We start from the raw sequence: 26,718 nt of genomic DNA on the forward strand, positions 1-26,718 counted from the left end.
GGCGGACTGCTGAGGCAAGAGGCATTTTCTCTTGCCCCAGCAGACTGCCTGCTGTATCGTTTCACCTGAGGACGATGTTGCTATCGAAACGTCGCGATCTATTATTTTTCTACCCACGTGACTTTACCGAAAGAACCAAGGAGTATGGTTTCCTGCAGTCACGAAAACTTCAAATCAAGTTCTATATATATTTGTAAAGCATTAACCTGTGCAACATTGCGCGCGTTAGAATGTCTGCTCCTGGGTGTAAGCTATGCGCTCAACGTGTGCATGGGTCCGTGCACACGTGTTTTTAACAGTCAAATAAATATTCCAGTAGAATCTGGGCTCCCTTAATAGCCTGGCTCTGCCGCTTGCTGAAGTGCTGTGATTCGTAGTGTTAATTCACATGTCAATGGGATGCAACGTCACACAAAACATGAACTTAATTTTATTTATTTAAAGTGAACTTTTTTCGTGGCACAAATAATTATTGTTAACAAAAAAACCACACAAGTAAAACTGTATAACAATACAAGACACCAATTAACATTTAACAGCAGTAATAACAAAACATTAATAATTTAAGCGTTTGAATGTCATACTGAACAGTGTAATCATCTCTTTTTTTAACGCCAGAGCTTACACTTTTCGTGTCTGCCAGGACAGCAATTGTTAGAATTCAACTTTTATTCGATAGAGGTGATAACGTTTGTGGCAGAAGATGTGTTTGTATCACAAATGTGACTTCACTCGCTGGGTGATTTACAAATAGTATTGGTGATACAATCTGGACAAATGTGATGATGAAAATTTAAAAATGCCACATAAACGCAATTACATCAATCATATCTCTCTCCAATTAGCACCGCAAGGCAAGTGAGCACCATCTGCCAATAATAGCTTCCATCCGAAATGTAACCTCACAGTGTCAAACAGCTGAGTTTTTTTCCTCCACAATTTTTAGTCTAAATACACAACCTAAAAAGCAAACAGCTCTCGTAGCCTGTACCTGGTAGACCACATCTTTTAAAATCAGTCTCAGGCACTCTTGTTATAGGGTGCTCGTGACGTCACTGCATTTATATTAAAACATCGCAGTGAAATCAGTGACTTCACCGCAGTGCCAAAGTGATGGCCTGTAATTTAATATTATTCTGTATTAGTTTTTCATTAAGGAAGCTTCAAACTCACATCAGGCAGCCAGAAATATACACAAAGAGAGCATCACCGAGTATTTATTTCACACACAATGGAAAAAAACACGTGCATACGTGGGCACGCAAACTCCACACAGACCGGTTTGATACCTACTCTATGTGCTGCCCAATATAGGCAGCCCCTGATTGCCATGAATGTGTAATGGCCAGTCGATGTATTTCACTTCACACAATACTTCAACCCAGGCCGGCGTACAGGTAATTGTGGGAACCAAGAGCAAACATTTTACAAAGGGCCTAAGGAATGTTTCACCAGTGAAAACTCACAGAGGGGAGTCATCAGCGAAATTACTTTTTTTTACAAATTATTATTGAGTTGGAGGGTGTCAAGGAAGGACAAGCAAAAGTGACACACATAGGAGAGAACACTCGAGCAGAGCCAAGTGTGGGGTAAAGACGGCTGCCACTTGATTTTGTTCCAAGTCAAGTGTAAGCTCTTTGTGAGCATGAATGCATGAGTTTAATGAGAGAAACATCATTATCAGCAATTCTATTCACACTTCCAAAAGACAGGTTTTCCTGGGGGGGGCCTCATAGATTGGCTCCAGACAAAAGCAGTTAAATTTACTGTAATTTTTTTCCCTATCATTCAAGTAATAATACCTCCATGCTTATACGACTGTGGGACCGTATTAATCTCCATGATGAACTTGTGCCAGTAGTGGAAATTCCACATTTCTATGACGGAAGCTAGTTTTATGAACAGTGGTTCAGTCGACCACGCCAGATTTAACATTGAAAGCACCCGATTGCAAATTCAGTGATATAAAAACAGCACCACCTGGTGTAACATGGATGAAAGTTACTATACACATGTGAGTGAAAACGTGGCTGGAGTTTTGAAGACCAAAAGAAGCTTAAGTGATTCTGGTGTTATTTCTCAGTCAGCCTTGGTCTTTAAAAACTGTGAAATTTACCTCAATAAAGTTCACCGCAATACCGGTACTGGATCTCGGTACAAATCAATTCCAGTCATCCGAACAAAGATGCCAATTCCTGGGCTGTCCGGGTCAAATCTGAAGAGGTGGCCACCCTATTGGGGGCATGGATATCCATGGGTAGTTATTCCTGGCAGAAACAATGAATGTTACTGCATTTAACAACATCAACAGTCACTACTAACCACAAGCGCTAGGTTGTAAATATGTGTAAGCACTGTCACACATACAACATGATATGCAATTATGACAGTTAACATCAACAATTTTGTGAAGCAAAAAGACAAACACGAACATGAAATCACTCTCAATCACCGGTGCAAAATCACCAAATTTCATTGGCATAGCATAGTGTGCATCACATTACACGCAAACCTTTAACGTCAAATGAATAAAAGGAACAACTTGACTCAATTTCATTTGCAATTAAAACCATTTTTGATCACAATAAACAATGTCGCACGTAACAATCTACTTTTATTATTTTTCTCCTTCAATTTGATGTTTTACATTTCAAAATGCAAGGTATGCAATGAATGTGTTTGGCGTAAATATATAAGCATTAATAAATATTGATAATCAGCTCTCTTTGATTGTTGTGCAATTCAAGCATATTCATTTTTAATGATCACAAATACAATTAAGTTTAATGTGTTTCTTTTGAATATATTTGTATTAATCTGTGGGTCAGGTAACCTTGTTCTCTTGTGTGACCTTTGTTGGTCACGAACGGAAGTAGACCTCAGATAAACGAGTACACTTATCGACCTAGATTTAGAGATATAATAATACAGGGTGTTTTAAAGCAATGGGCCCGATTTGAAATCGCTATATCTCTGCAACCACGATCCGCCCATGAATGAAACTCTTACCACTTGAAAGGGCGGGGCATAGAGAGGGCGGGGCATAGAGAGGGCGGGGCACAGAGAGGGCGGGGCTTAGAGTTTCAAATGATTACCACTAGATGCCTCTCCCAGCGCACAAACAGCCCCTATCCTCAGTCATTCGCAAGATGACGACCCTGCAACACAAGGGGCGTTTTGTCTTCTGCAGTTCAGCAAGACTGAATCCGTTATTGCGGTGCAGCGTGCGTTTCAACGGCGTTTTGGCATTGATCCGCCAATGTCAAAGAGCATGGTGGCACAAAAGGACGTTTTTGTGTGCCACCATTAGCGACTAATCTGGATGACCTCAAAAACAGAATCACGGCAGCGGTGACTTCAGTGGAAGAAGACACTTTTAGAGGCGTTTGGGATGAATTCAACTATCGTCTCGATGTTGTCCGTACAGCAGGTGGAGGGCACATAGAGCATTTATAAAATGGTTAGTAAAACTCCATAGCTCATTAAACCGTTTGTAACTTTTTGTGTAATTGTAACATGTTGCCATCGTGAAATATACTGCTTTGAAATTGGGTCCCTCATTTTTTAACACCCTGTATATCATATTCTTGGTTCTTTCGGTAAAGTCACGTAGAAGGGAAACAATAAAATAATAATAAAAATATAAAAGAACCAAGAATATGAATCCCTGTAGTCACGAAAGCTTTAAAACGTTGTATATCATTCAGCAACATATCTAAATTAAAATTGTAACCTAGACCAATTTAATAAAACTCTTCACAATGGCTAACTTTCTAAACAAAAGCGGTGTCCTAACATGAACCCTGATCCATAATTTGTCCCGAATTATGAGCCTTATCTGGTAAAATAAAAAAAATATTTACATTATGAGACCTCCTTTGTTACTGGCAAAGGAGGTCTCATAATGTAAATGCTCGCCCCGAGCCCTCAATACTCTGATAGTGCGCTGTTTTTTGAGTTGTACGCCTTTTGGCGTCTTCTGGTCCAACACCAGTGGAGACTAGGCTCTAAGAAAAGCCGTCTCGGGTGTGGACCAATCAAATTCAAGGACAGTGCATATTATTATCAGAGTTGTCTCTTTTGTTTGCATTTTGACTGCTTGTGTTGTGGTTATTGCAAACATGATGCCTTGAATAAAGGTGTCAGTTTTGTGCCAGTTAAAAGGGTAAAACCTATTACAAAAAGAAAAAAATAGTTTAGTTTTTAGTTTACTTTAGAATAAAATCTCTGATATTTTTGAAACAGCCCAGTTGTTGTGCTGTAGCACCCAACACGTAATGAAGAGGAGCATCGCTTGGTTACCAATCTGTCGTTGAGCGTAACATGGCAATAACGGGTGTTGAACGGCAGACTCATCATTGGTGCTTGAATGCTGCAAAAATATTGGTGTCATCACCAATATTGGTGTCATCACCAATATTTTGATTTACTACACAAACCACCTTAGTACATTCAATATTTAATATTTTATGTTGAGGCAAATGTTGAAGGTACGTAAGGGGTGAGTGATGTCGATGTTATCGTACGGGTTAAACAGCAGGACTTTAGCAAAGTAACTAGAAAATAAATATTGGACTTAATTTATCGGTAAATGTGGAGAGGATGCTTAATATCTTCTGTTAGGATCGGATAAGTACCATCGAAGTTCAGAATAGGAGATGACAGCCAAGAACTGTGTGAAGAGTAATATTTGGGGTAAAAGTGCAGGAAAGAGCTCAGGTAACCAAATGGATGCACTGAGACCAGTGATCAAACAGAAGGCCCGGGCTACATGGTGAGGCGCTGTCACAGTGTCACAGGTCAGAGGTAGACGATGCAGAAGGAAAGAAGCAAAGGTGAAGTGTGGTGACATCATTTGCAACGGCGACGATGGCCTTTGGCTCTTGAGCGTTCTCACGGAGCTCATGCTTAGCTCCGCTGTGTGGGCGACGGCGAGTCACCATACGCCTCCTGGCCCAGAGTGTCCCACAGAATGCTCTGGAGGTGGGCATCCTCCCGGGTCTTGATCTTGAAGACTACATCCAGGTCGGTTTGGAGCTGTCTGCAATGGAAGGCAAGCCAGCCGTTACGCAAGGAGATTTGTCTATTGAGTTAAATATACATTTCGATTTAAAGCTTTTGTGACTGCAAGGATTCATCTTCTTTGGTTCTTTCGGTAAAGTCACGTAGAATGAGAATAAAATAATAAATTAATCAAATAACACAATAAAATTCTCACGACGTTTTGGACACAACAAGAAGGCCACTTGTGTTGTGGCCGAAACGTCGTGAGAATATTATTGTGTTATTTTATTTTATTAATGTATTATTTTATTCTCATTCTACGTGACTTTACCGAAAGAACCAAAGTAGAGTTAAATATACTTCATTCCGATTTTGTTTGACCCTGTTACTCTATTATGATGTTTCCCATGCAGTTTACTCAAGCCAATGAGTTTTGAGGGCTATGCAGTGGCACACATGCACGTTTGAAGGAAGTGAGATGGTACCTTTGAGAAGCAACTTATGCATTTATGTGCACGACTCTCAATTGGACACCCCAATGGCAGTCCCTACTAATTAGAAAATAATTTTCATGGACTTTTTTTTAATGCAGAACAAACATTTATTAATAATTTTAACAATTAAATGTCACAATATTTCGTTATTGGAGGACTTTGTTTTACGCATTTATTTCTCAACACACCACTAAACATAATATTTATGTGAATGATGGATCTCCATGAGACTTGTTTTAAATGTGGAGTGCAACACATAACGTCATCACTGGGAGCTCAATGAAGGCCAAGTCTACCCGAGGACATCAGCACAGTGGCTGGAATAAAGCAAATACCACCTGTGGCAGCGCACACCTGTACTTCAGCGCTTTGGAGGAGGGGTTGGTGGGTGACGCACATTTAATCGTGCGCCGTGAAATTAAAAACACGCTCGGCAGTGAGATGGGCAGAATATAGCAGTGCAGCAGGTTGGATTTCGGCTTCTAACGTTATTGTCACCCCTACGCAATGCTAGGTTTAATCAAGGCAAATAATCATGGAAAAACAAATCTCCGGACTCACTGAGGCAGCCTTAGACAAGAGTCATTGCGATTGTTCGTTGTAATTCAGCGGAGGTACTTTGGAGGAGGTACTTTGTCTTGAGCTAGATGCGTTCTGTCCCACTGTTGCCTGTTTCACCACACACATCGCTCTGACGTTGTTTGTTCTTGTTCCTTGCTACTGCACCGTGGATCTCTCATGCCAAAATAGCTGGGTAACTGGCTAAATGGGACTGTCCGTCTAACAAATAAACAGGAAAGCCTCTGTGGATGGCGAGGCTCTTTCTCAGGAGGGTGTCCGTACCGTTCTTGGGCCGTGACCTCATCCAGGGAACATTGCCTCTGCTGCAGCAGAAACTGCAGCTTGCGGATCTTCTGTTCATATATCAGCCGCTTATCTGCCGTGTCCCTCTCCTGCTGCGTCAGACTCTGAGAGAGCTTCTCCATGCTTACCAACATCTGCTTATTGGAGTCCTGCACAAAAACAGACACATGACAAGTTTTGTAACAATTGCCTTTTTACTTTTTCCCCACCAAATTATATGCCAAATGTGCTCTGGGTGTCATTTCACGAGATCAAGACATCTCCATTTCAGAGCTCTCGCAGTAAGAAGTGCATTGCCTTGTACCAGAGAACAGACCCCAGAAGGCAATCTCACACGAGCTCCCGAAATACTTTTAAACTTCTAAAATCACTGCACAAGCATGCAGTTATTGATGATTTGGCTGAGCCAATCAACTCATTGTCCGTGAGAATCCGGTTTTATATTGGCTGGATGCCCTGTATTGAACACAGAAACTCTGCAGTGCTTGCTCAGTGCTCTAATTTGGTATTAGAAGCTGAGTTGCCCAGCCTAACGTTATAATGTGATTCTGATATTCAACAGACACTATGTTGCAGTCATAAATCTCCCTCTGTGCATGACATTGTTTGTTCATAAATTCACCATTCATAACATGTAGTGGTGTCTGGTTGGCAAATATATGGGTGAGGCACAGAAGCCCACGGGGGAGGAGGGGGAGTATTTACAGTTTATAATCTTTATAATGAGTAGGTCATCCCTGGCACTTAAAGATAAAACGCCACTGCTAGAAGGGGTTAAAAAAGCGTGACCCTACAGATATACAACGGCCGAAAATATAAGGTTAAAATAATCGTTGCCGAACACAAGATATGTTTGGTGTCCGTGATGCTACTTGATGCCAAAGGCATGGTTAAACTCGACCGGTGGTAATAGAAGAATCATTATTGTGTAGGTCCGTGTGTGCTCTATCACACATTGCTGAAATTTTCAGTGGTCCCCTCCCCGCTGGTTGTCGTGTGTGCTGAGAAACTACGAAATGTGTGATCATGGTTATGGGTGCACACTACCTTTAGAGCGAAAGTAATTTATTCAAAGCGAAGGGAATGCAGCAAATACATTGTTTTTTTAAACTTTAATGTGCATAATAGTTCATTGATGAGTATGCAGAATATAATTTGGATACGAATCATTTACATGCAAGCACACATCAATTTTTCAAATCACAGGTATATACCACAGTGTTATTTTTTAAAGTCCTTTGTTAAACCACAGTTAGATGAAGACCTCCCCATGCTGTATCAGTTATGGAGGTTGTTTGACCATACTTCACCATGCTGTCAGTGTGGGTTGGTGAAGGGGGACCCAGGACCAGATCAGATATCACTTGTAACTGATGTTAGCTGAGAATCACTCAGGTTACCCTTTTTCATTACTCTACTCTCCGCAGAATAAAATTAAAATCATATGAAACTTTTTTTCCAAAAGGCTATTTATTTTAATGCACAAAATATGAGCCAATTTTAATATTTCATAAATTACTTGCAAATTCCTTGATTGGTGAAAACCACGCGGTGACATTTCTCCCCCTAGGGATCGACTTAACCGTGGCCGTAGTACCCACGGCACGGTAATCTGTGCTGAGAGATGTTAATCAACGCACATGAAAAGCGGTGATTTCAAGCGGAAGTGAGTGCGTGTGGGCCGGCCCTCACCTGTAGCTTCTCTGGCTGTTCGCCGTCATCGCTGCTCCTCTTTATCAATTCCTTCAGCGTCAATCGGTATTCATCAGCGATGGTCTTTGCCTGCCGAGAGAGCACAGGGGTTGCTCGGGTGTGGGTGAGCAAGAGGATCTGGTTTAGGGTAGAAGTGAGACTCACGCTGAGTGATAGTGTTGTCAGTGAAGGTGTTGACCATGACGACCATGACATTCAATATAATACACTGGTCTACGATGATACAAATCAAAATATTGCAACTCTTCAGAATCAGAATCTTTATCAGAATCAGACCTGAATCTTTATTTAGACTCGAGGAATCCGATGAGCAATGAAGCTATTTTTCACAGATGTCCAGTATGATAAGGGGACGTGAACCCAGACCAATTAGGTACCCCACTCCACCTTCTGCCAGGACTTGTATCCGAGTTCAATCCCAAGCTCAAATTTCCCAACCTCTCTTAACCTTGCTCAATTCAGGACATGTGTTAACGCATATTTATTACGAATTTTGATAGTGCTGTTTGTTGCTGGCCACTTGACATTTCGGGTCTTTGGGCCCATGCTCAGCGAATGTGTGAATTAAAAAAAAACACCGGTACATTCTAAAGAGTGAGACTTTTGAGGGATCGTGAGCGCGCGAGAGTAAAAACACGCAACTCACGACTTACCAAGCGCTTGGCTTTGGATTTTTCTCTCCGGGCATTCTTGGCCACACGAACCATGGCAGAGAGGTGCAGAGTGGCTGTCTCATCTACATCACGCGCTTCCTCCACTTGCCGAGTCAGCGTGTTCGCCGCCTGCTGCACAGACCTGCACACCGCAAGTGTTGGAGACGGATAGACAGATAAGAAGGGTTACAGTTATGTTTATTGTTGGGGTACAGTTAAGGCAGGGATCGGGAGAATGTGGTGGTATGACCATTGTAGGTTTCAACTTGCACGAGGGTGTTGTCATAACAGGGTTGCCGGGACGAGGGCCAATTATAATACGCAAGATGTTTGAATTTAAATGCTCTCTAAAATAATGACGATAAAATCCATGGATTATCAGATGTCTTCATACTCACCAGGTGTTTACGTGGTGAATGTGCAGAAGGCACATCAACCAGCCACTCACGAGAGGTGGTTTCTTCCTCCAACCTTTGAGGTTCCATACCCCTAGCAGGAGCAGCTTCCCCCTCTTAACCAGTTCTGCAAATTTGTGCCAATTGATGTCGATCCCACTTAGAACTTTATCTTTATCTGCATTCTCGGTAATACATGTACTTCACACTGGCATGTACTGCACATTAGCCCCCTATGAAAGGTCACAGAGCTGTCACACCTCAAGTTCTTCTTGATCAGGTTGAGCTCATTGGTCAGCTCTTTATTGTCGGCAGACAGCTCGGCATTGTCCAGCGTCTGTCTGCGCGCCTCGGCCTGAGCCTCCACGAGCCGCTCCTTCAGCAGCTGCTCGTCAGCCATGTGCCGGTCCACCTCCTCCTTGAGCTCTCTGTAACAAATTGCAACCGCAGCTCACTCGAGCCCACCAGTGGGACAGCTCGACGCTAGTGGTGTGGTCATGGGGTGTCCGCGCGACGCGACCACGGCGGGTTTCCGTGCACGCTTGTAAGATGGGAGGTGCGGCATCGGTAATTGACGACGTGCGATGCGCGGAGGTAGAGACGGCGCTGCCTATGCCCCCGTCGGTTTGTCCCGCTGTCCGCCCCCTCCTCGCGCCCACCGCGTACCGCGTGAGGGAGGCGACCAGGTGCTCGTGCTCCTCCTTGCTGATGCGGCCGGCGAGTCGCTCGGTGAGCTGGGCCCGCAAGCGCCGCTCGCTCGCCAGATCCTGCTCCAGCGCATCCCTCTCGTCCTGCTTGGCCACCAAGAGCCGCGTCATCTCGCCCACTGGAGATCGCGCCAGCACAGCAGTTCGTCACTAGAGGAAGGTCTGTATTACTGCATGGATCGCAGAGCTGGGGTTTAACATGGCAACCAGAAAACGTGTGTAAGGCTTGACAGAGTGGCAGCCAAGGAATGGTAGGCGTCGGAGAAGGCGTCAGCGAAGGAGATTGAGGAATAAGATGAGTTCATGTACAGGTGCTGGGTGAAATATTACATCGCAGGATCGTGAGAGGTGATGATGGAGGTCTCATGTGTACAGTATTGTACATTACATTAATGTTTTAAATTCTATGTATTTACGCGGGAAAATATCAATCATATTTTACATTCAAAATACTTCCCGTTTAATGTTTTGGTTGATGTAGTGTAACATAAAACAAAAGGAGGGGGTGGGGCGTCGTATTACGAACCATGAACCAAACCCTCATCATCCCATTTCTTTTTGAGTCTGCGGATCGCGGATTTGCCGATTGCGGCTATCTGCAAGAACGTAACCTCCCCACCCCCCACCGCCTCCCGTTGACGGACGAGGGGCTTGCTGCGTTTACTTGCGCTCTCGTGCTTGCGGCGTGTGTCCTCGCACGCCTCCCCGTGGGCTCTCCGCTGCAGGCCGAGCTGGTCGAGCAGCACCTTGTTCTCCTCCACCACCAGCTGGGCCTGCTCCCGCATGAGCCGCCTGTCACGGGGTCACAACCCGTCACAGCGGCGTGAAACTCACCGCCACCCTCCGAGCCCTCGCGTGAGTTTCACTCCCGTCTCCCGAGACCAAATCTTGTCCAGGAAACAAATTGGCATTGTAAGCGATTAGGGTGTTTGGTTGTGTATACAGTTAAACATTATATAAACGCATAGGTGTATTGGCAAAAAAGAGTACTTTTAGTAACGTTGAAGTTCTGTGCAAAACTAGTTACTACTGGCCAAGACTAATTAGAGAATCGATCTAAATTGAGAGAAATAAAAATAATTGTAACCGTTCGGATAGTTACAGGCTTGGAAGTAATACAGTTTAACTGAATGCCTATACAGGTCACCATACGTCGATGGGGATGACCTGTGAGCAGACAATAAGAGGAGGGAGTGCTAGCTATTTCCGTGCACACAAACAACATGATGTACAAGAACAACGTGCATGTATAATGTGCATGCATAATGTACATTCATGATTACCATATGAATAACCCAACAGGTAATAGATACCCATTTTTAATGTATATGCATTCATTAACCCCCCGCCGAACTCTGGCCTTCGCACAAGAAGGGCTCACAAGTGACGACTTTACATCTATCCCTCTATTTAAGGAATGAAAAAGGATTTCTCCACAAATCTGGCTGTCGCCTGATGACGCTGGTTGTAATTACTGGTGAAACGTCGTACTCAGATTGTAAATGTTGTGGATTTACTCTCCAACACACCGGTGTGCTGTGCTAGTAACGAATTGGCACGTTCTGCTTACGTGACAAACCTTACTAATTGGCGGTGTCGGGTGGTGGCGGGTTTAACAAGACATTTATATATTTACGTGATCTGACCCAAAAAACCTGTATTATCTATGAGTATTTTTATCCAGTCAGGTGTTCATAAATTATGCCTCTAATACCCAGTGCTTTGCAACCTGGAACTTAAAAGGAATTGGTCCTACGCATGTTGCCCAAACACCTAACTTACAAACACCTGCACTTACAAACCGGCTTCCATGAAATATATTTTTTTGTTACACAAAACGCGCACTCTCACTTGCAAACTGAACTGCGGAAACATTTTGTTCAGCGGATGGATACTCCGTGAGATGTAATGAGTCAGCCTCGCAGGGATTGAGTGTTTGTGTGTGTGTGTGCATGCGCGACAAGTGTGTGTGTAAAAGTAGTGTAGCAGTTTGCGCGCGGCGCTACAAACCTGGCGACCGTAGTTGGATTTCTACTCACGGCCCAGACCTGTGATGATTATCTAAAAAGGTGTTTGTAAGTCGAGGACTGTCCTGTATACATAATCATGTATATAGAAAAAAATTACAAAAAATATTTGACCTGAAGAATCGAATTTTTAAGTGAGCAACATTTTTCCGATACTGTTATTGTAATTTTCTGGACAGGTGGCAAAGTGGCAGAAGCCTTGACCCACATTTGGAATCGTTCTTAATTCAAATTGTCATCAGAAATTCAGCTCATCATCCTTCAGGGGTCACTAAACCGAGTATCTAAGCGGGAAGACAAAACTGGCTCAGGATGAGCACCGGCCAGTGACCACTTGTGTAGCAAAGGCAGGCCGAGGTTCAGCTTGCTACCAGGGGGAGCTCGCGATTCCCTCCTCCTCACCGCTCCTCAGCACGCTCCTCGCTCTCCGCCAGCAACTTCTGCAGCTTCAGCTGCAGCTCCTCGTTCTCGTCCGCCAGCTTCTCCGTGCGCGTGCGTAGGGCCTGCAGCTCCTCCTGCAAGAATTGTCAGCCGGTACGGCGACAGAATCACGACTGTGAGAGAGCAGCTGGCGGCTGAGGAAGAGACCTCTGCACACAGCCAAGTGAGATGAGAGAGAAGAAGTTGACAGGAATGAGCAACATGCAGGATTTTTAATTGAGCCTTTTAATTGTGGTCAGACAGTACTTTACCTTGAACAGGGAAATTATTTCTTCCTTCTCTTGAAGGACAATGTCATACTCCAGGATGAGAGGAGAAAGCGTCCTCACATCCACCTGTACACACAAAGCCCAAGTACATTGGAAAAATAATAAAACATCACTCAACCTGTCCTCTGTACATGTGAAAATCATTCTTCTGCCAATTCATGGCAGAATTGTAGCCAAATTGGTGAAATGTATAGAAATGTGTCCGTTTATCATCTTAATAGCTCCCATTCCCTCAAAATTCAGGGGGGTCATGTTAATTTACAAATGTAGGTCTGGACTCTGTTATAAAGAAAATAACTAGGCAGAAGGATTACCAGCCAGGGAGGGATTGGTCCTTTGAAGCGCAGAACATTTGGCGTCTTATTCTGTGAAATGAAAGGGCACCATTGCATTATAGGTTACACCACAGCAACAACGATTATTAAAATTCTAATTATTTAAAGATTGCAACATTTGTGATCTTTAATAATTGTACAACTATGAATGTATGTTTTTCCATTCCATTTATAAATTTAGAACCAAAAATAGTATAAGAATGAATAATATACCAAAAAGCAGCAAAACATTCCTATCAAAATTATAATTAGTTTTATTTGAGAACGCACCACTTGACCTGGAGAGCAAAAACATTTCATACAGTGTTTGGATTGTTGTGTTTGCTCAATAAAGACACTTATTTATGGATGGATGAATTACACTATTTTTCATATAATCATTCTGTCAACTTAAAATATCAATAATGAAAATACCTACTGAAAGATATGTATTTTCATCATCGACATCACCACACACTTATTGATGCAATGCGAGGTGTTTGTCAATCGTTCAGCTTTGAGCCGGGGAACTCAAAGTGGCGCGGCCCTGTGTACACGGGCGCCTTGCTGTGTACACGGCCACGGTGGAGGGATCGCACGCGAGTTGCTGCCAGAGCAAATACATTAATATTGACCGCAGTTTATGAAAGGCAATTTGTACAAGATAAACACGAGTACACTATCTATTCTGTTTACTAGATGTTAGTCATACAGCGGCACATTATTAGATTAGCCAAGCAAGTCAAAGGGTCTCTATGCTCAAATAAGCGCGTGGACGTTTTATGGCCAGCGATGGAAATTCCAGATTGGCAAATGAGCCAAAGGGTCACCTCGTCTCTCGTGAGAGGGCGGAATGTGGCCTGGTAGCGGCTCAACAGCACGTTCAGCCTGCGCACCATCTCATTCAGGGAGACCACCTCCTCCTGGGCACGGTCATTCGACTCCTCGCCTGCCGACGGCATATCCATAGGCAAGCTGTTAGTGCCGAGCACGCGTGTGGGAATTGACAAAGGAACGAGCAGGTCTCCTTGCTCAGGCAAGCACGCCTATAGAGCACCAACAGCCGCCATTCACCACTAAGTGGCGGTGATGTCACCATGGTGCCTGTGCCAGGCCAGGTGCACTTCGAGGCCACGTGAAGTGTCGAAGGCTCGCTGCTGGCAGGAGGTTACAGGACAGACCCAGCTGCCATGGGTTGACTTACTGAGATGACTGGCAGATGCACCACCTGTGCCCCCTACTGTGTCAACTTTCTGCTGTTGTTGTGAGCGTCGCTCCTCTGCCCTCCTTTATTGCTGGAAGGCGAGTGCATCCAACTGCCCAGAAGCGTCCTTCACGAGCCTCCTCCATAGGAGATATGCCCTCAAGCATCCGACACCTGTTGTACACAAACTGCACGCCCTTCTCAGTTCAAGTCGAAAAGAGTACTTGATCATATCTACCCAGTGTGAATGGCCCACGCCTGTGCAGATTCCCACTCAAGCCGTGAGCAATCAAGCGAGACGCACAATGTGCAGGGGACTGCCAGTCCTTAGCCCAGAAAGCAGCATGTATGAAGGTGAGATGCGCAAGCTTTTGCGCCTCTGGTGGGTAATAATTGGTTCTGAAAAATTCTGGTGATCAATTACAAGTTGCCCCTTTTATGTATATTTTAGACAATCAAAACAAGGGAATATTTCAGGAACTGCAATGGCAACGGAGTACAAAACACAGTCAATAATAAATCCACTTGTATCATTAACAAGCAATGGTTGAAACACTGATATATAGAGTAGGTTGTTTTTATATATGTATCTTAGGACTCATTGAGTCTCAAGATTATTTATCATGAGGATCCTAGATTTGGATTATTGCACAATGTCCCTTCTATAAAATCATATTGAAGCTGTGGCTATGGTTCAATAAGCATTGGGCAGTGCTCCTCCTGAATGGTAAACATTCCACATATATACGGGGCCGGTTTCCCTACGGGACAAATGCTGTTGATGCCCCAGAAAGTTATACTTATTTTATCGACTGCAGGAGGATGATGGGCTGAATCAAACTTTAAATGTGATTAAAACTCACAAATTGCAAGCGGGAATCAAGCACGCTGGATCAATTGATACAAGGCATTTGATTCATAACAAAATAATTAAAAACATACAGGCATTCATTGTGGGCTTCCCCATGCTGTATCAGTACAGCAAAACAGGGGGAGCCAAGACTGATTCAGGTATCATTTGCCACCGATATTAGCCATGGCCGAAAATCAAACTCATGTTGTCAAGTTTATAGCACAGCGTACTAACCACTGTGCCACCTCTCCCCTGATCAACAACGAGCATAGCATTCAGGACTTGTGTCATGGTGTGTGTGTTGCTGCCATTGCGATGAAGTCAAACGCTCATTACCAACTCCTCTTCCTGCGACCCTTCTGTTCCCCTTCATCTGTTCCCGCAGGGCATGCAGTTCCTCCTGCAAACAGATGGCTCGAATCATTCACAGAGAATGAGGTGGCCGAATGGGCAATAATCTTGGAAGGAGAAGAACTTTGTGGTGGAAGAGACTGTCATTTAACAAAATGGCTCTCCGTTATTAAAGTGTGTTGTTATTTGGCATATCTATAGGGTGCATCACTGGCATCTGATGAGTGCAGAACACACTAAGCATGGTTGAAGAAGTTCACCAAGAATTAGTTTTGAGCAATGATCCCAGTGGATAAGTAACAAAAGCCCTGCCTTTGGATTATATATTGCACTGTTTAAAATATACACCGTTGGATAAGTAATAACTAGCATACGTAACATACTTTTTATCACAATTATTGCACTTGTTTGAATATATTGTACGTTATAAGATGTGAACCCAATTTACAGATCTTATCGTCAGTAAACTAAGCTCTAAATGTTTTCCAATTGTCATATTTGCATCACAAAATGCACAATATTTACACGTACCCATTGGGCTATAGCAATCATGTGATTTTCAGAAGGTTGTCCATATAGTGTACATATCAGCTGTACCTCGTAATTGCGTATCATCTCTTCCTTCTGTTGAAGCTCCTTGTCATACTCCAGCAGAAGAGGGGGCATGTGCTGCACGTCCACCTGCACAGGACAGATGCTCGAGGCAAGGAAACTCGTTGTAGCATAAAACCTGGGCCTAACCGGTTGAAGAAGACTCCAGCTAGGACCGGGCCAACCCCTCTTTAACCTCTCCCACCTGTTCTCCTCACTGGCACCATAACTACTACACTCTAAATTCCCACATATGGCATAAGCCACTTCGATGAGCTATCATGTGTGGCCAGCTTACCTGTGCAAAAGAGATAATGGCTCAGTGGATTGTACCTGGTAAATAAAATATGGTATTTTATTCATGTTTTAGCTGAGGTACCTTTTCAGCTGATAATTGGGGGAGACGTTCCAATTTCTCCACGTACCAACAATGCGGCAAATCGCCACAGGTGATTTATTTTGCAACATGTGAATATGACCCAAGCTATCTCAAGTACAAGCTATGAAAATAAGTCATAACAACCTGCTGTTAGCCTCATTCTGATACTCATGTCCTAATGACCTCATCTAAATGAAGTATTCACGCATAGACACGTAAGTGTGTGGAGGCAGGGTTGGTGTCATAGAATTGCACTCTTTCCAAGTCATCAATTCAACACTTTTAGGAGTAAACGAGTTGGTGCTTACTTTTACTATCGTTCTTATTTTAATTTAAATGTTTTTATCCCTGCTTCAAGATGATATGTGATACATTGATGCTAGGTTTTTAAGAAGTTTGCAGTACAGTATTTATCTTCTCCTATTCATGACACAAGCTGACAGTTCCTTGGATAAGCAAACACGTGGATAATTTGAATTTCAGCCTCTTATCCACAATATAAAAACATTGTTTGCAATTATCAATATATCCCATCAGAAATTACCACATAAGCACAAAGACATGACGCTAAAAGTAGCTATAGTTTAAAAAAGAAGGCAGTTTTCCATCTCGGTGGCAGACTCATTGGCACAACACTGTACTGCAAAACAACCAATGAACCTTTCGACTGGAAAAAGATGATAGGCTGTATAACTTCCATTTAGAATGGAACCGTCTTGAAGCCAGGTTGTGAGAAACAATGAAAAAGGCATGGGTAACGGCCCACAGGATTACCAGCCATGGAGGGAGGGGCCCTTTGAAGCATAATCCATTTGCCTTCTTCTTCCTCTGTGGGATTAAAGGAAAAGGACAACGTATGTCCCTGTGATGAATCACAGCAGGAAAGCTCAAAGTGTAGCATGCCCCACGGGCCTGAGCAGGTGGACACAATTCCACATTCCTAGCTAGGCAAGTAGCTGAGAAACATGCTTTCCAGCATGCACACGTGTCCCCCTATCATGGAATCATCAAGTTCTGTTGCATAGATTTAACGGAATGGCCAGGAGGACTAATTTGTGTACACCTGGAAGATTCATGAACTTCCATTATTGTCCGTGTGAACTAACACATTATTTCAGTCGAGCATCCGTAGAACATTTAAGCCACAGTAACTTCAATAAGCAAGGGAGTTGTGACGCAGTGGTTAGTGTACCCTGATACGAAATCGACTAACCGAGTTCAATTCCTGGCTAACATCAGTGGTGAGTGATTTCTGCACCAGTCCTGGGCTCCACATCCATTCACCAACCTGCATTGACCAATGACGTGAGGTATGGTCAAACAACCCCCATGACTGAGACAAAGTGGGAAGGCCTTCATCCAATAGTGAACAAAGGCTGTAAGTTATCCCTACTCTCATTCACTTAAATAAAATGGGATTATGGTTTCCATCCATTTAAACTCCCGCTCAGCGTCACTCCCCAATAAAATGTAATACTTCTTCAAACAAACTCCCTCTGTAGGCTATAAAAAAAAAACATTTCTTGTTCTCAGTGTAGCAATTCATGCCACCCCATCCTTCCTCTTTTCCTTCCCCACAATTTCCCATTTTAAACCGCCATATCTCATGGACCATATTCTGGTATCATTCACACATGCCACAGACATCATAGCCTGGGCTCCCAATGAAATACTTCAGTGGGCCTTACCTAGTAAAATAAGAATAGCTTTAGTTTCCGTAAGAGATGGCGGATTTAGTTTCAGCTATGAGCAGCCGCCGTTCTGAAATTGAACATTAGCTCGCGTGAAACGTTAATTAACACACATTTTGTAAACGCCAGTTGTGCAGGTCAGTATAGTGTTTTATTTTTTCATTGATGGTGCCTGATTCTGGCGGCCTTTAATGATGAGACACCACTGGGTTAGTAGTTATTTTAGCGACCACCTGCTCAGTCAATTTCACCTGGTATCTGAGTTAATGATCTTAGAATTGAGTGAAGCACTTTCCTGGGTAAGCATTTCGTGTTGTTTTTAGAAGTTAACAGTGAACGTTGTTATAATGAGCATGCCAGGGACTTTCTAGGATTCTCATACAAAAATTAAATTTCAGATTTTCAGCAATCATTTTCCTGTGTGAATGGTAAATATACTGAGCTTCACCTAATAAAAAAAATATCATAATATATATTCAAATCACGTGTTTCTCACATGATCGCAAAAGATGTTAACATTTTGAGATTGTTTCTAGAAAATGATTACACGTACACATTACCATAGTTAAATTAGAATACCCATTAATACATAAATACACATTCATTTGTTTTTACCTACATATCTCCAACATCAACATTCATAAGTGTAAAGTACCTTCACCAAGGCTGTTCATGTCCACTGTGTGTGCACAAATAAAAAAAGCCAACAACCCACAATGTTGTGCGGGTCACACAGTATCATTGTCATAATTGACCCTCGAATTGACCTAAGTCTTTTCTACATTCAGGAAAATGTAGCTGAGATGTTCAGAAAAAAATCTAACGTGAGCACTTCCTCCTGGTCGTAAGCATGTACATACACAAGGGGGGTTACCTCTTCTTTTGTCAGAGGGCGGAAGGTTGCTTGGTAGCGACTGAGCAGCACGTTGAGCCTGTACACCATCCCCTTCAGAGTGGCCACGTCGTCTGGGACAGAGCCACTGAGCGCATCCGCTGGCGACCGCAGGCAAACAGACACGTAGTCAGCCGTGACGAAAAAACACGGAAACCTACAGAAGATTGTGAGGTTTCACCACTCAGATGTCCTCTACAGCTTTAATATCACGGAGGCTCAAGGAACTCTAGGCCCAATGTGAAGAGAGCAACGTCAGAAAATAAGTTCTGAGAGTGGCAAGTGGTCCACATGGATAAACAGTGGTCAACTTTCGTTTGCAAATCATAACTGTGTGGGTAGAGGTGGGCAATGAGCTCCAGAGTTTAGCAGCACACGCATGGCAGATGAGGCATGTATGCCCATGATACAAATCACACCAGTGCCATTTGCAACACACTAAACCAAGGTGGTCTAATAACCGCCATAATCCACATTGCCACAGGGAGGCTCCCATCCAGTGGTGAATGAACACAGAGCCGTAAATGTCAATGTACATATTTTGAGGTGTAGGTTTGTGCCACAAACACATGCCTGCATGTTTTGTTAAGTCCTCTGAACTGTGCCCATGTTGTGAGTGAGCTACTGCTTGCTTTTACCTGGACGTTCCTCATCCCTTGGTGTGTTCACAGTCACCTGAGGATCATTCCAAAAATATCAAGATTACTCACAACACACACAGCTTAGCTACCATTATAGTTTCACGTGATCATGTCCAACTTCAATCGCAACCCCTAGTTTAATTGACATTAATATGCACAGGTCTTGAGTCGTTACAGCAAATTCAAGAATGTTAAATTGTGGCAGCATATCACACCTTTGGATTCATTTCGGGCTGTCGCTCTGTTACAGAAAGAGAAACATTTATAAAATTAATACACAAATGACTGCATGCGTACACTTACAAGAATATGACATTGAAACAGATTATGCGTTTAACCTCAAAGTGTTTCCACATGAGCATTGAGCTGTGCTCATCTTTGCTGATGATCCTAAGACAGTCGTCGAATTCCTCATTACCATGGCAAGAGCCGGTCTCCATTGGAAGAACACTGTTGGCTTAGCCGTAACGTGGTACTCATTTGAGCTATCCATGAGATATGGTGGGTTGAGCAGATGTCTGAGAGAGATGTTTTTATTTGCAAACTTTCAACTGGGAGTCATATAATACAACCATTGGTCACCTCGGCAGACTATGACTATTAACTAACACTATGTAAATGTACCACAAAGCCACCAAGAACAACACAAAGTATGGCTGTGTTGGTGTGCAACCTTACTCTTTTTGGGTTTCTGTGCCTGCTGAGTGTTTGAATGCCCTTCACTTGAAATGGCTTCTGTCACTTCTGCAACCTCAGCCTGCAAGCAGCAACAGAGTAATTGAAGAAATCAGACTGATTAACGAGATTATATATATGTAAGCACAATAGAGCTGGACTTAAAGCTTTCGTGACTACAGGAATTAAAATTATTTGGGTCTTTCGGTAAAGTCACGTAGATTGGTTCAAATTAATACAAATAAAATAAAATTCGACGTTTCCATCACAACACAAAGCAATCGTCATCCTCCTTTTTATTAATTTGAACCTATCTACGTGACTTTACCGAAAGGCCCAAAGAACACAATAGAGCTACCATTATAGTTTCACCTTCATAAGGGCTCATCAGCAATTCATAGCCAGCTATAGACTGATATGAATGTTGAGAATGGTACAGGGAAACTAAAAGATTTAAACTTATTTTTTCTTCCTTTGTGCCATTTTTGGTTAATATCCCTAAAGTGTGGACCAACTTTAATAAGTCATGAACTTCACTAAAACTGCCTTAAAAAAGGTTAAAGGAAGAAACTAGGGCCCAGGATTGGTTCAGATATCACTCATCACTGATGACACCTGTGGCTGAGAATCGAACTCAGGTGGCCAGTCCATAGCGCAGTGCACCAACCGTTGCACCACTGCTCCCTCTGCTATGAATCTCCTCTATCGTGGAGACTCAAACTTGAATAAACAAAATAAATATATGGTATGTGTAACACTAGTTCACAAAGGTGAGCTTCTAGAGAACAGGAATTGGACCGATGTTGTTGAAATTATGCATTCCCAGAAGGCCATGTGGCTGATGAGATGTGTAAAATGTGGAGGGGCAGATATGCGAAGGTGTTGACTGCTTCTTTATCTATTTATGGTTTGTGTTTTCCTTTAATAATGCTTTCTATAATCTTGTGAAGGAATTAATGCTCAGACGTGCTGGTCGTTGGCACGTACATGCTTATTCTTGTTCGGCCGGGCGTACATCTCTGACAAATCCTGGCGGATGGCTGAGCTCTCTCCCAGGTTGCCTTGTGAGTCGACGTCTGGAGACATTGTCTCTGCACGAGACTCCACTGCTGTTGTAACACAAATGTAAAAGGGCACATTCTCGTGAATCAAATGATGCCTCTGCGCACAATGACTCCAAAGACGCACATCTGTAATTTGCCTTCTTGCACTATCCTGAAGAGAAGACGTTAAACCCGACGCATAAGTACAATTCTAAATTATTAAATTGCGATGCCTTGTAAGGGTATATCATCAGTTCTGTTTATCATCAGTTCAACCTGATTTTTACTACAAAAATCAGAATGCCATGGGATACTTTGACTGAGCCCACGTGACTCAAGCAACATGAGGTTATGTCCTGATTGGCAGATGGTGTTTTTTTAATGTAAATTACTACACGAGTTACAATACGACTTGCAAATCGAGCGTTACTTTTTTATCACTGTGGAACATTAAAATTAATGGCAGCTGCAGAGGTCATGAATTAATTTACGAACACATATTTATTTTACCATTGTGAAGTTTTATGATATGAATATTGAGTTAATGAACTGTAATTGTCAGTATTATATTGGTTTAGAACACGATTTTTTGTATATGATCTGAGCTATGTGACCGAATCAGCAACCTCTGGATTGCAAGTCCCTACTGGACATTTGTGAAAAAGAGCTTCATAGCTCATCGGATTCCTCCACCCAGACAGCTCCCGACCAGAGCATGTGCGTGTCACATTTCAGTTAGTAGTTTTGGTGATCATGTACAAAACGTGTTTTGTGCTGAAGCACCTTGACTTCTGGACGTCTCCTCGCCATCAGAAAGTGGAACTTCAACTCTGTCCAGGTATCTTTGGAAACATATGAAAAGAGCAGACACTGTATCAAAGTGGACATTTTGATATGCCTGTTTATGGGAATGAAAACTATGGAAATGTGTTACATTTGCATTTAAAATGATTGAAAATGTCTGTAAACAATCAATAAAACTGTAATTATGTGATTTGGTCTAAACACCGTGGCTTTGAAAGTATAGTTTAAAAAAAGGCTACTCAACATGAATCTGGCTCTCCAATGTGTGCTTGCGTTGTATCACATGTTGCTCAGCATAATGTTCGACATTTCCCTCCATTTGCTGGAAGCTTCTTCAGAAACTGTAACTGGAGGTGCCATGAAACCGAATTTTACGTTTCGCTCTCAGGAACTATTCAGTTCCTAAAGAAGCTCCCAGCATGTGGAGTGAAACATCGAACATCACGCCGGGCAACACGTGGTCCAGCCCTAAATCAGAAGGGCAACAAACTTACTGGCCAGTAGGGCCGTACGGCTCCACGATGCTGTCCGTGTCCGAGAAGGACCAGGAGCGAGGCCGTTGACTTTGCAGATTCGCCAGGGGCATGCCCACGACACGGCCCGTCATCGATGACACAAACACGGCCGCTGCCAGGGCAGAGCTGGGATACACACACGGCCGTGCAGGTTAACAGTTGGCGATGGATGGCCCATCTTCTGCTGAATGGTGGTGGTGGTGGTGGCGACAAAACCACCGTGACAAATGCTCTGAAATAGGCCACTGCTTTAAATATTGTTCCGGTAAAAAAAAGCATACGTTAATATAATTATGCATGCATTCAACAGTTGATAGATTGATAAATTAAAACTGATTTTCATTCTATAATGTACTCTTCGTGATATGTAAGAATAAATGTAAATGCGGATGTTAGGACAACAAAAAAATAGACCTCATATCAGTGCTGCGGTGAATATTGTTACATAGATCATATATTTAGCATGTGCTTATCGAACAAAAAGCAAAATTGTACAGTTATCTATATGCATATTACTCTTTTGGCATTTAGTACAGAATATTGTGTGCTCAGATTACTAATGGGGCACACACCATAAGATATTTTATTAAATTTAGGAGACACTAGATTTTATTTAGATGCACATTTTGTGCAGTGCTTATTACAATTGAAACATTGTTTACTGATAAAATGGATCCATGCTTATCAGAATGTAAATTTGTTGTGTTTAATTGAACTGCATGTACACTCTTGAACAAGCAAAGATTGTGCCAGTGCATTATGGCTTAATGTTTTGTAAACCATAAAAGTGTGCACACATTAGGGATTAATATCAGCCTAGTCGATTTGAGTGAGCCATGCGGAAGATATTTCCACACCCAGCACACCATATCCGGTATACCTTTCGATATGGCTGTGGCTACTTACAGGCCACCACAGTTCTGTCTAAATGTCCACTTTAGAAAATGTTCAATGTGAAATGAAGCCCTGGCAAATCCCATATTCTGCTGCATGAACCACCATGAATGTGCGGTTACTAAATGCCATCAAGAAGTGCCCTGCTCGTGTGCCCTCAATGCTGGCCATGTTGTACCGGGGTTTGCGGCGAAGAATGTTCTCTGGGACGCGTGGGGACGGCGAGATGGGCACGGCCGGGAGAGGAGCCAGCGTGAGTGCTGGACCAAGCCCAGCACAGACATGTTTCTGGAAGTAACAGAAGGAATCATCATTGTCAGCTATGTTCAACACATTGCCGGATAAAGGTATCCCCAAGCTGTCACGGATATATTACGTTTCTGGAAGTAACAGAAGGAATACGATGCCTGTCTTTGACTCATCATGTATTGCCTATGACCCAGTCACCCAGAATATTCCCGATCTCATTAAACCTCAGAAGCGAAGCAGGGTTGAGCTTAGATGGTCCTTCGACAGGTGACCACCATGCATAGAACAGGTGTTGTTAGGCTGTTGCAGGACTACACTATCAGCATTCACCATTGTTGGACTGTATTATACTCCCTGCCTACCCCAACGACACGCGCAGTGTGGGGAGGTACTCATCCAGCAGTGGATTGACAAAAAGGCTGTACATGTACACACCAGTGACGTGCGGAGAGGTCAATGGCTGGGGAGGCACTGGCTAGTGTCAGAGCCAGATTCACACACTGAGGGGGGGGGGGTGGTCTCACGGAGGGGGCGTGGCCTCGCGGAGGGGGCGTGGCCTCACGGAGGGGGGCGTGTTAGACACGTCCTCCTCAGTGAGGCAGATGCGACAGCTGCCTCCTCTGGTGCTTTTTCATTGCAGTTTCATGACGAGACGAGCGAGCCTAAATATCATTATACACATACGTGAAATAAGTTACCTGGAGTATGGAAGGCGAGGACATGAAATGAAGGGGTCTACGAACATTACATTGGTGACATACTGAGATAGTAACAGGCACGCGCTTACTGCCCACGCTCCATCCAGTTACTGAGGGGTTGCGCAATCAGAGGGGAGGCTGAGCTCGCCGCTGCCTCACCTCTCGTCTCTTCCTGTATTTGCAGCGGAGCTCCGCAAATTTGGCGATTTTGACTATAAAAATTATTGGAATCGAGCAGAAATGACATTGATAACACAGATCAGTGGGAAAAAAATCTTAATAATTATTTTATTTTATTATTCTCTTTTTTTTACTTTTTGTAACAACTATTTTCATTGGGAGTATGACAGGTGAGGCTCTGTCTCCCCTGACCGCACGTCCCTGGTACACACGTGTATCACTGTACTCAAGTTACATATGGGTGAGGCATGTGCGCAATGGTGGAGCAGGACATGACAGGTTACCAAGGCTGGCACTTGAGTGACACCCAGAGGATGGCTTCCAAGGAGAAGACTTAAAGACAGATGCCATGGTGAGATAGATGGTGCAAGAGCAGACCTTGGATGATGGGTAAATATTTTAAACCCACAAGACAACCTTGAAGAAAGCGATGCTGGGGCGTGGTGGCATCATTCTGTGTGTACTCAGCGATACCTTTCTCAACTTTGTTTACTGAGTGTTTCCCAATAGTCGTATTCACAACGGTAGGTTTCCACCCAAATCGTCAGTGAAGTGTAAAGAGGGCTAAGGGGCCGTCCATAAATGACGTCACGCGATTTTGGATTTTTCACCCGCCCCCCCTCGTCACACGGCGTTACAAAAAGTCAGACCCCCCTCAAATATGACGTCACAAAGCTCTGCCCCCCCCCCAAAAAAAATAAAACATGCTTCAAATCGCTTTAAACTATTGTCACTGTAGTGCGTATTTAATGTGGCGCTGCACTCTGATGTTGTAGGAGAAAACATTTATTAAAAAGTCTATTTAATTAAGTAGAACGTGTTGTCTATATTTATTTAAAGTTGCGCATTGTGATGTGACGTCACATTTCTCAAACACCCCCAGGTGCGTGACGTCATTTATGGACGGCCCCTAAGGCTTGGGCATATTCATCCTTAAAAGACGTGAGCACAGCACTACAGTACGGCATAACATCAACTATTGTGCAAACGAACGAGGTTAAAGGACCGTGGGCTCTCAGAATGCGGTTTTAATCGCTCACGTTATAGGTCAAATTTTCCCGCGACTGAAAAGCGTGAATAATTGACTAATTAAAAGGCACTGTTGTTCCTACACTGCGATACAAAAATAAAACATAAAAGCTCAATTCGTGTCACGAAGAGCGTCACGTCAACAAATGACGGTGCCTCAACGCTCAATAGCTCATCATCCATCGCTGACGGACATTCCACGTTTCGATTTAAAGCTTTCGTGACTGCAAGGATTCATCTTCTTTGGTTCTTTCGGTAAAGTCACGTAGAATGAGAATAAAATAATACATTGATAAAATAAAATAACACAATAATATTCTCACGACGTTTCGGCCACAACACAAGCGGCCTGATGAAGGCCGTCTCGTCCTTTCACCTGAAAAGCGTGAAGGCCGCTTGTGTTGTGGCCGAAACGTCGTGAGAATATTATTGTGTTATTTTATTTTATCAATTTATTATTTTATTCTCATTCTACGTGACTTTACCGAAAGAACCAAAGAAGATGATTCCACATTTCGACAAGTGACGAGTCAGACCTTCCACGGGACAAACAACTGCTGACTTCGCACAAGTTTGTGGGGGGGTTTTTTCAACTCTCTCTCTCTAACCGAATGAAATGAAAGTAAACGCAGCGCGAACGTTAATTTCGCGGCGAATGTGTAAACAACAACAACGACAACGACGAGCGATAATCAACGCATTGACAACCGCACGCGACTTACAAACTCCCACTTGCTTTTGTCCTTGGAGAACATGGCGAGCGTCTTACGAACCAGACGGACGCGAAGCGAACGAGTCGCGCAGTCGTCGTCGTCCCATCGCGAACGAAACGCCACGAAGGAACGAATGAATGAATGCGTAGCCCCGTAACGAGCGTACCTGGTTGCCATGGCAATCGCTTCCGCGTTCCCAAGCGAGAGCTTACCCATTGGTTCAGCGTCGCGTGGGGAGGTGGGGGGAGGTGGGTGGGGTGGGGTGGGGGGGTCGACCAATGGGAAGGCGTCGCTGATGGACTTCGTTATTTAAGTTGTAACATTTTTTTAAATCATGGGACCTCCCTTGCCAGTGTCAAAACAATGTACAGCTAAGAGTAGAGTTTGCCCTTTCTGGCTGTCTCTGGTGTCGACCTCGGGGACCGTCCATAAATG

The 26,718-nt window shown here is 43.4% G+C and overlaps 1 protein-coding gene across 1 annotated transcript; it reads right to left on the reverse strand.

Moving 5' to 3' along the window:
* Positions 1-400: 400 nt before the first annotated feature.
* On the reverse strand, positions 401-26,460 carry LOC116945755 (centrosomal protein of 89 kDa-like). The gene is made up of 23 exons (XM_032960277.2): positions 26,293-26,460; positions 23,593-23,702; positions 22,500-22,646; positions 21,985-22,043; positions 21,146-21,267; positions 20,162-20,240; positions 19,699-19,724; positions 19,481-19,517; positions 18,825-18,943; positions 17,034-17,087; positions 15,887-15,970; positions 15,275-15,338; positions 13,712-13,830; positions 12,882-12,932; positions 12,550-12,633; positions 12,260-12,372; positions 10,495-10,622; positions 9,790-9,949; positions 9,384-9,551; positions 8,729-8,870; positions 8,055-8,144; positions 6,342-6,511; positions 401-5,041 (listed from the first exon to the last, which is right to left on the reverse strand). The coding sequence occupies exons 1-23, from the start codon at positions 26,458-26,460 to the stop codon at positions 4,909-4,911; spliced, it is 2,427 nt and encodes an 808-aa protein (XP_032816168.1). The 3' UTR covers positions 401-4,908.
* Between the last annotated feature and the right edge of the window lie 258 nt (positions 26,461-26,718).

Source organism: Petromyzon marinus, chromosome 25, assembly GCF_048934315.1.
Source record: "Petromyzon marinus isolate PM22_M1 ecotype Great Lakes invasive population chromosome 25, UKy_Petmar_22M1.pri1.0, whole genome shotgun sequence".
NCBI lineage: Eukaryota > Metazoa > Chordata > Hyperoartia > Petromyzontiformes > Petromyzontidae > Petromyzon > Petromyzon marinus.

What these genes read in the sequence shown, in the direction of transcription:
- LOC116945755 (XM_032960277.2), bottom strand. Translation starts at nt 26,460, where the DNA reads ATGGCAACCAGGTACGCTCGTTACGGGGCTACGCATTCATTCATTCGT. An exon ending in GGCCGAACAAGAATAAGCAT is followed by an intron (nt 20,241 to 21,145) that starts GTACGTGCCAAC and finishes TGCTGCTTGCAG; the next exon opens with GCTGAGGTTGCAGAAGTGAC. An exon ending in GCCCTCTGACAAAAGAAGAG is followed by an intron (nt 17,088 to 18,824) that starts GTAACCCCCCTT and finishes TTAATCCCACAG; the next exon opens with AGGAAGAAGAAGGCAAATGG.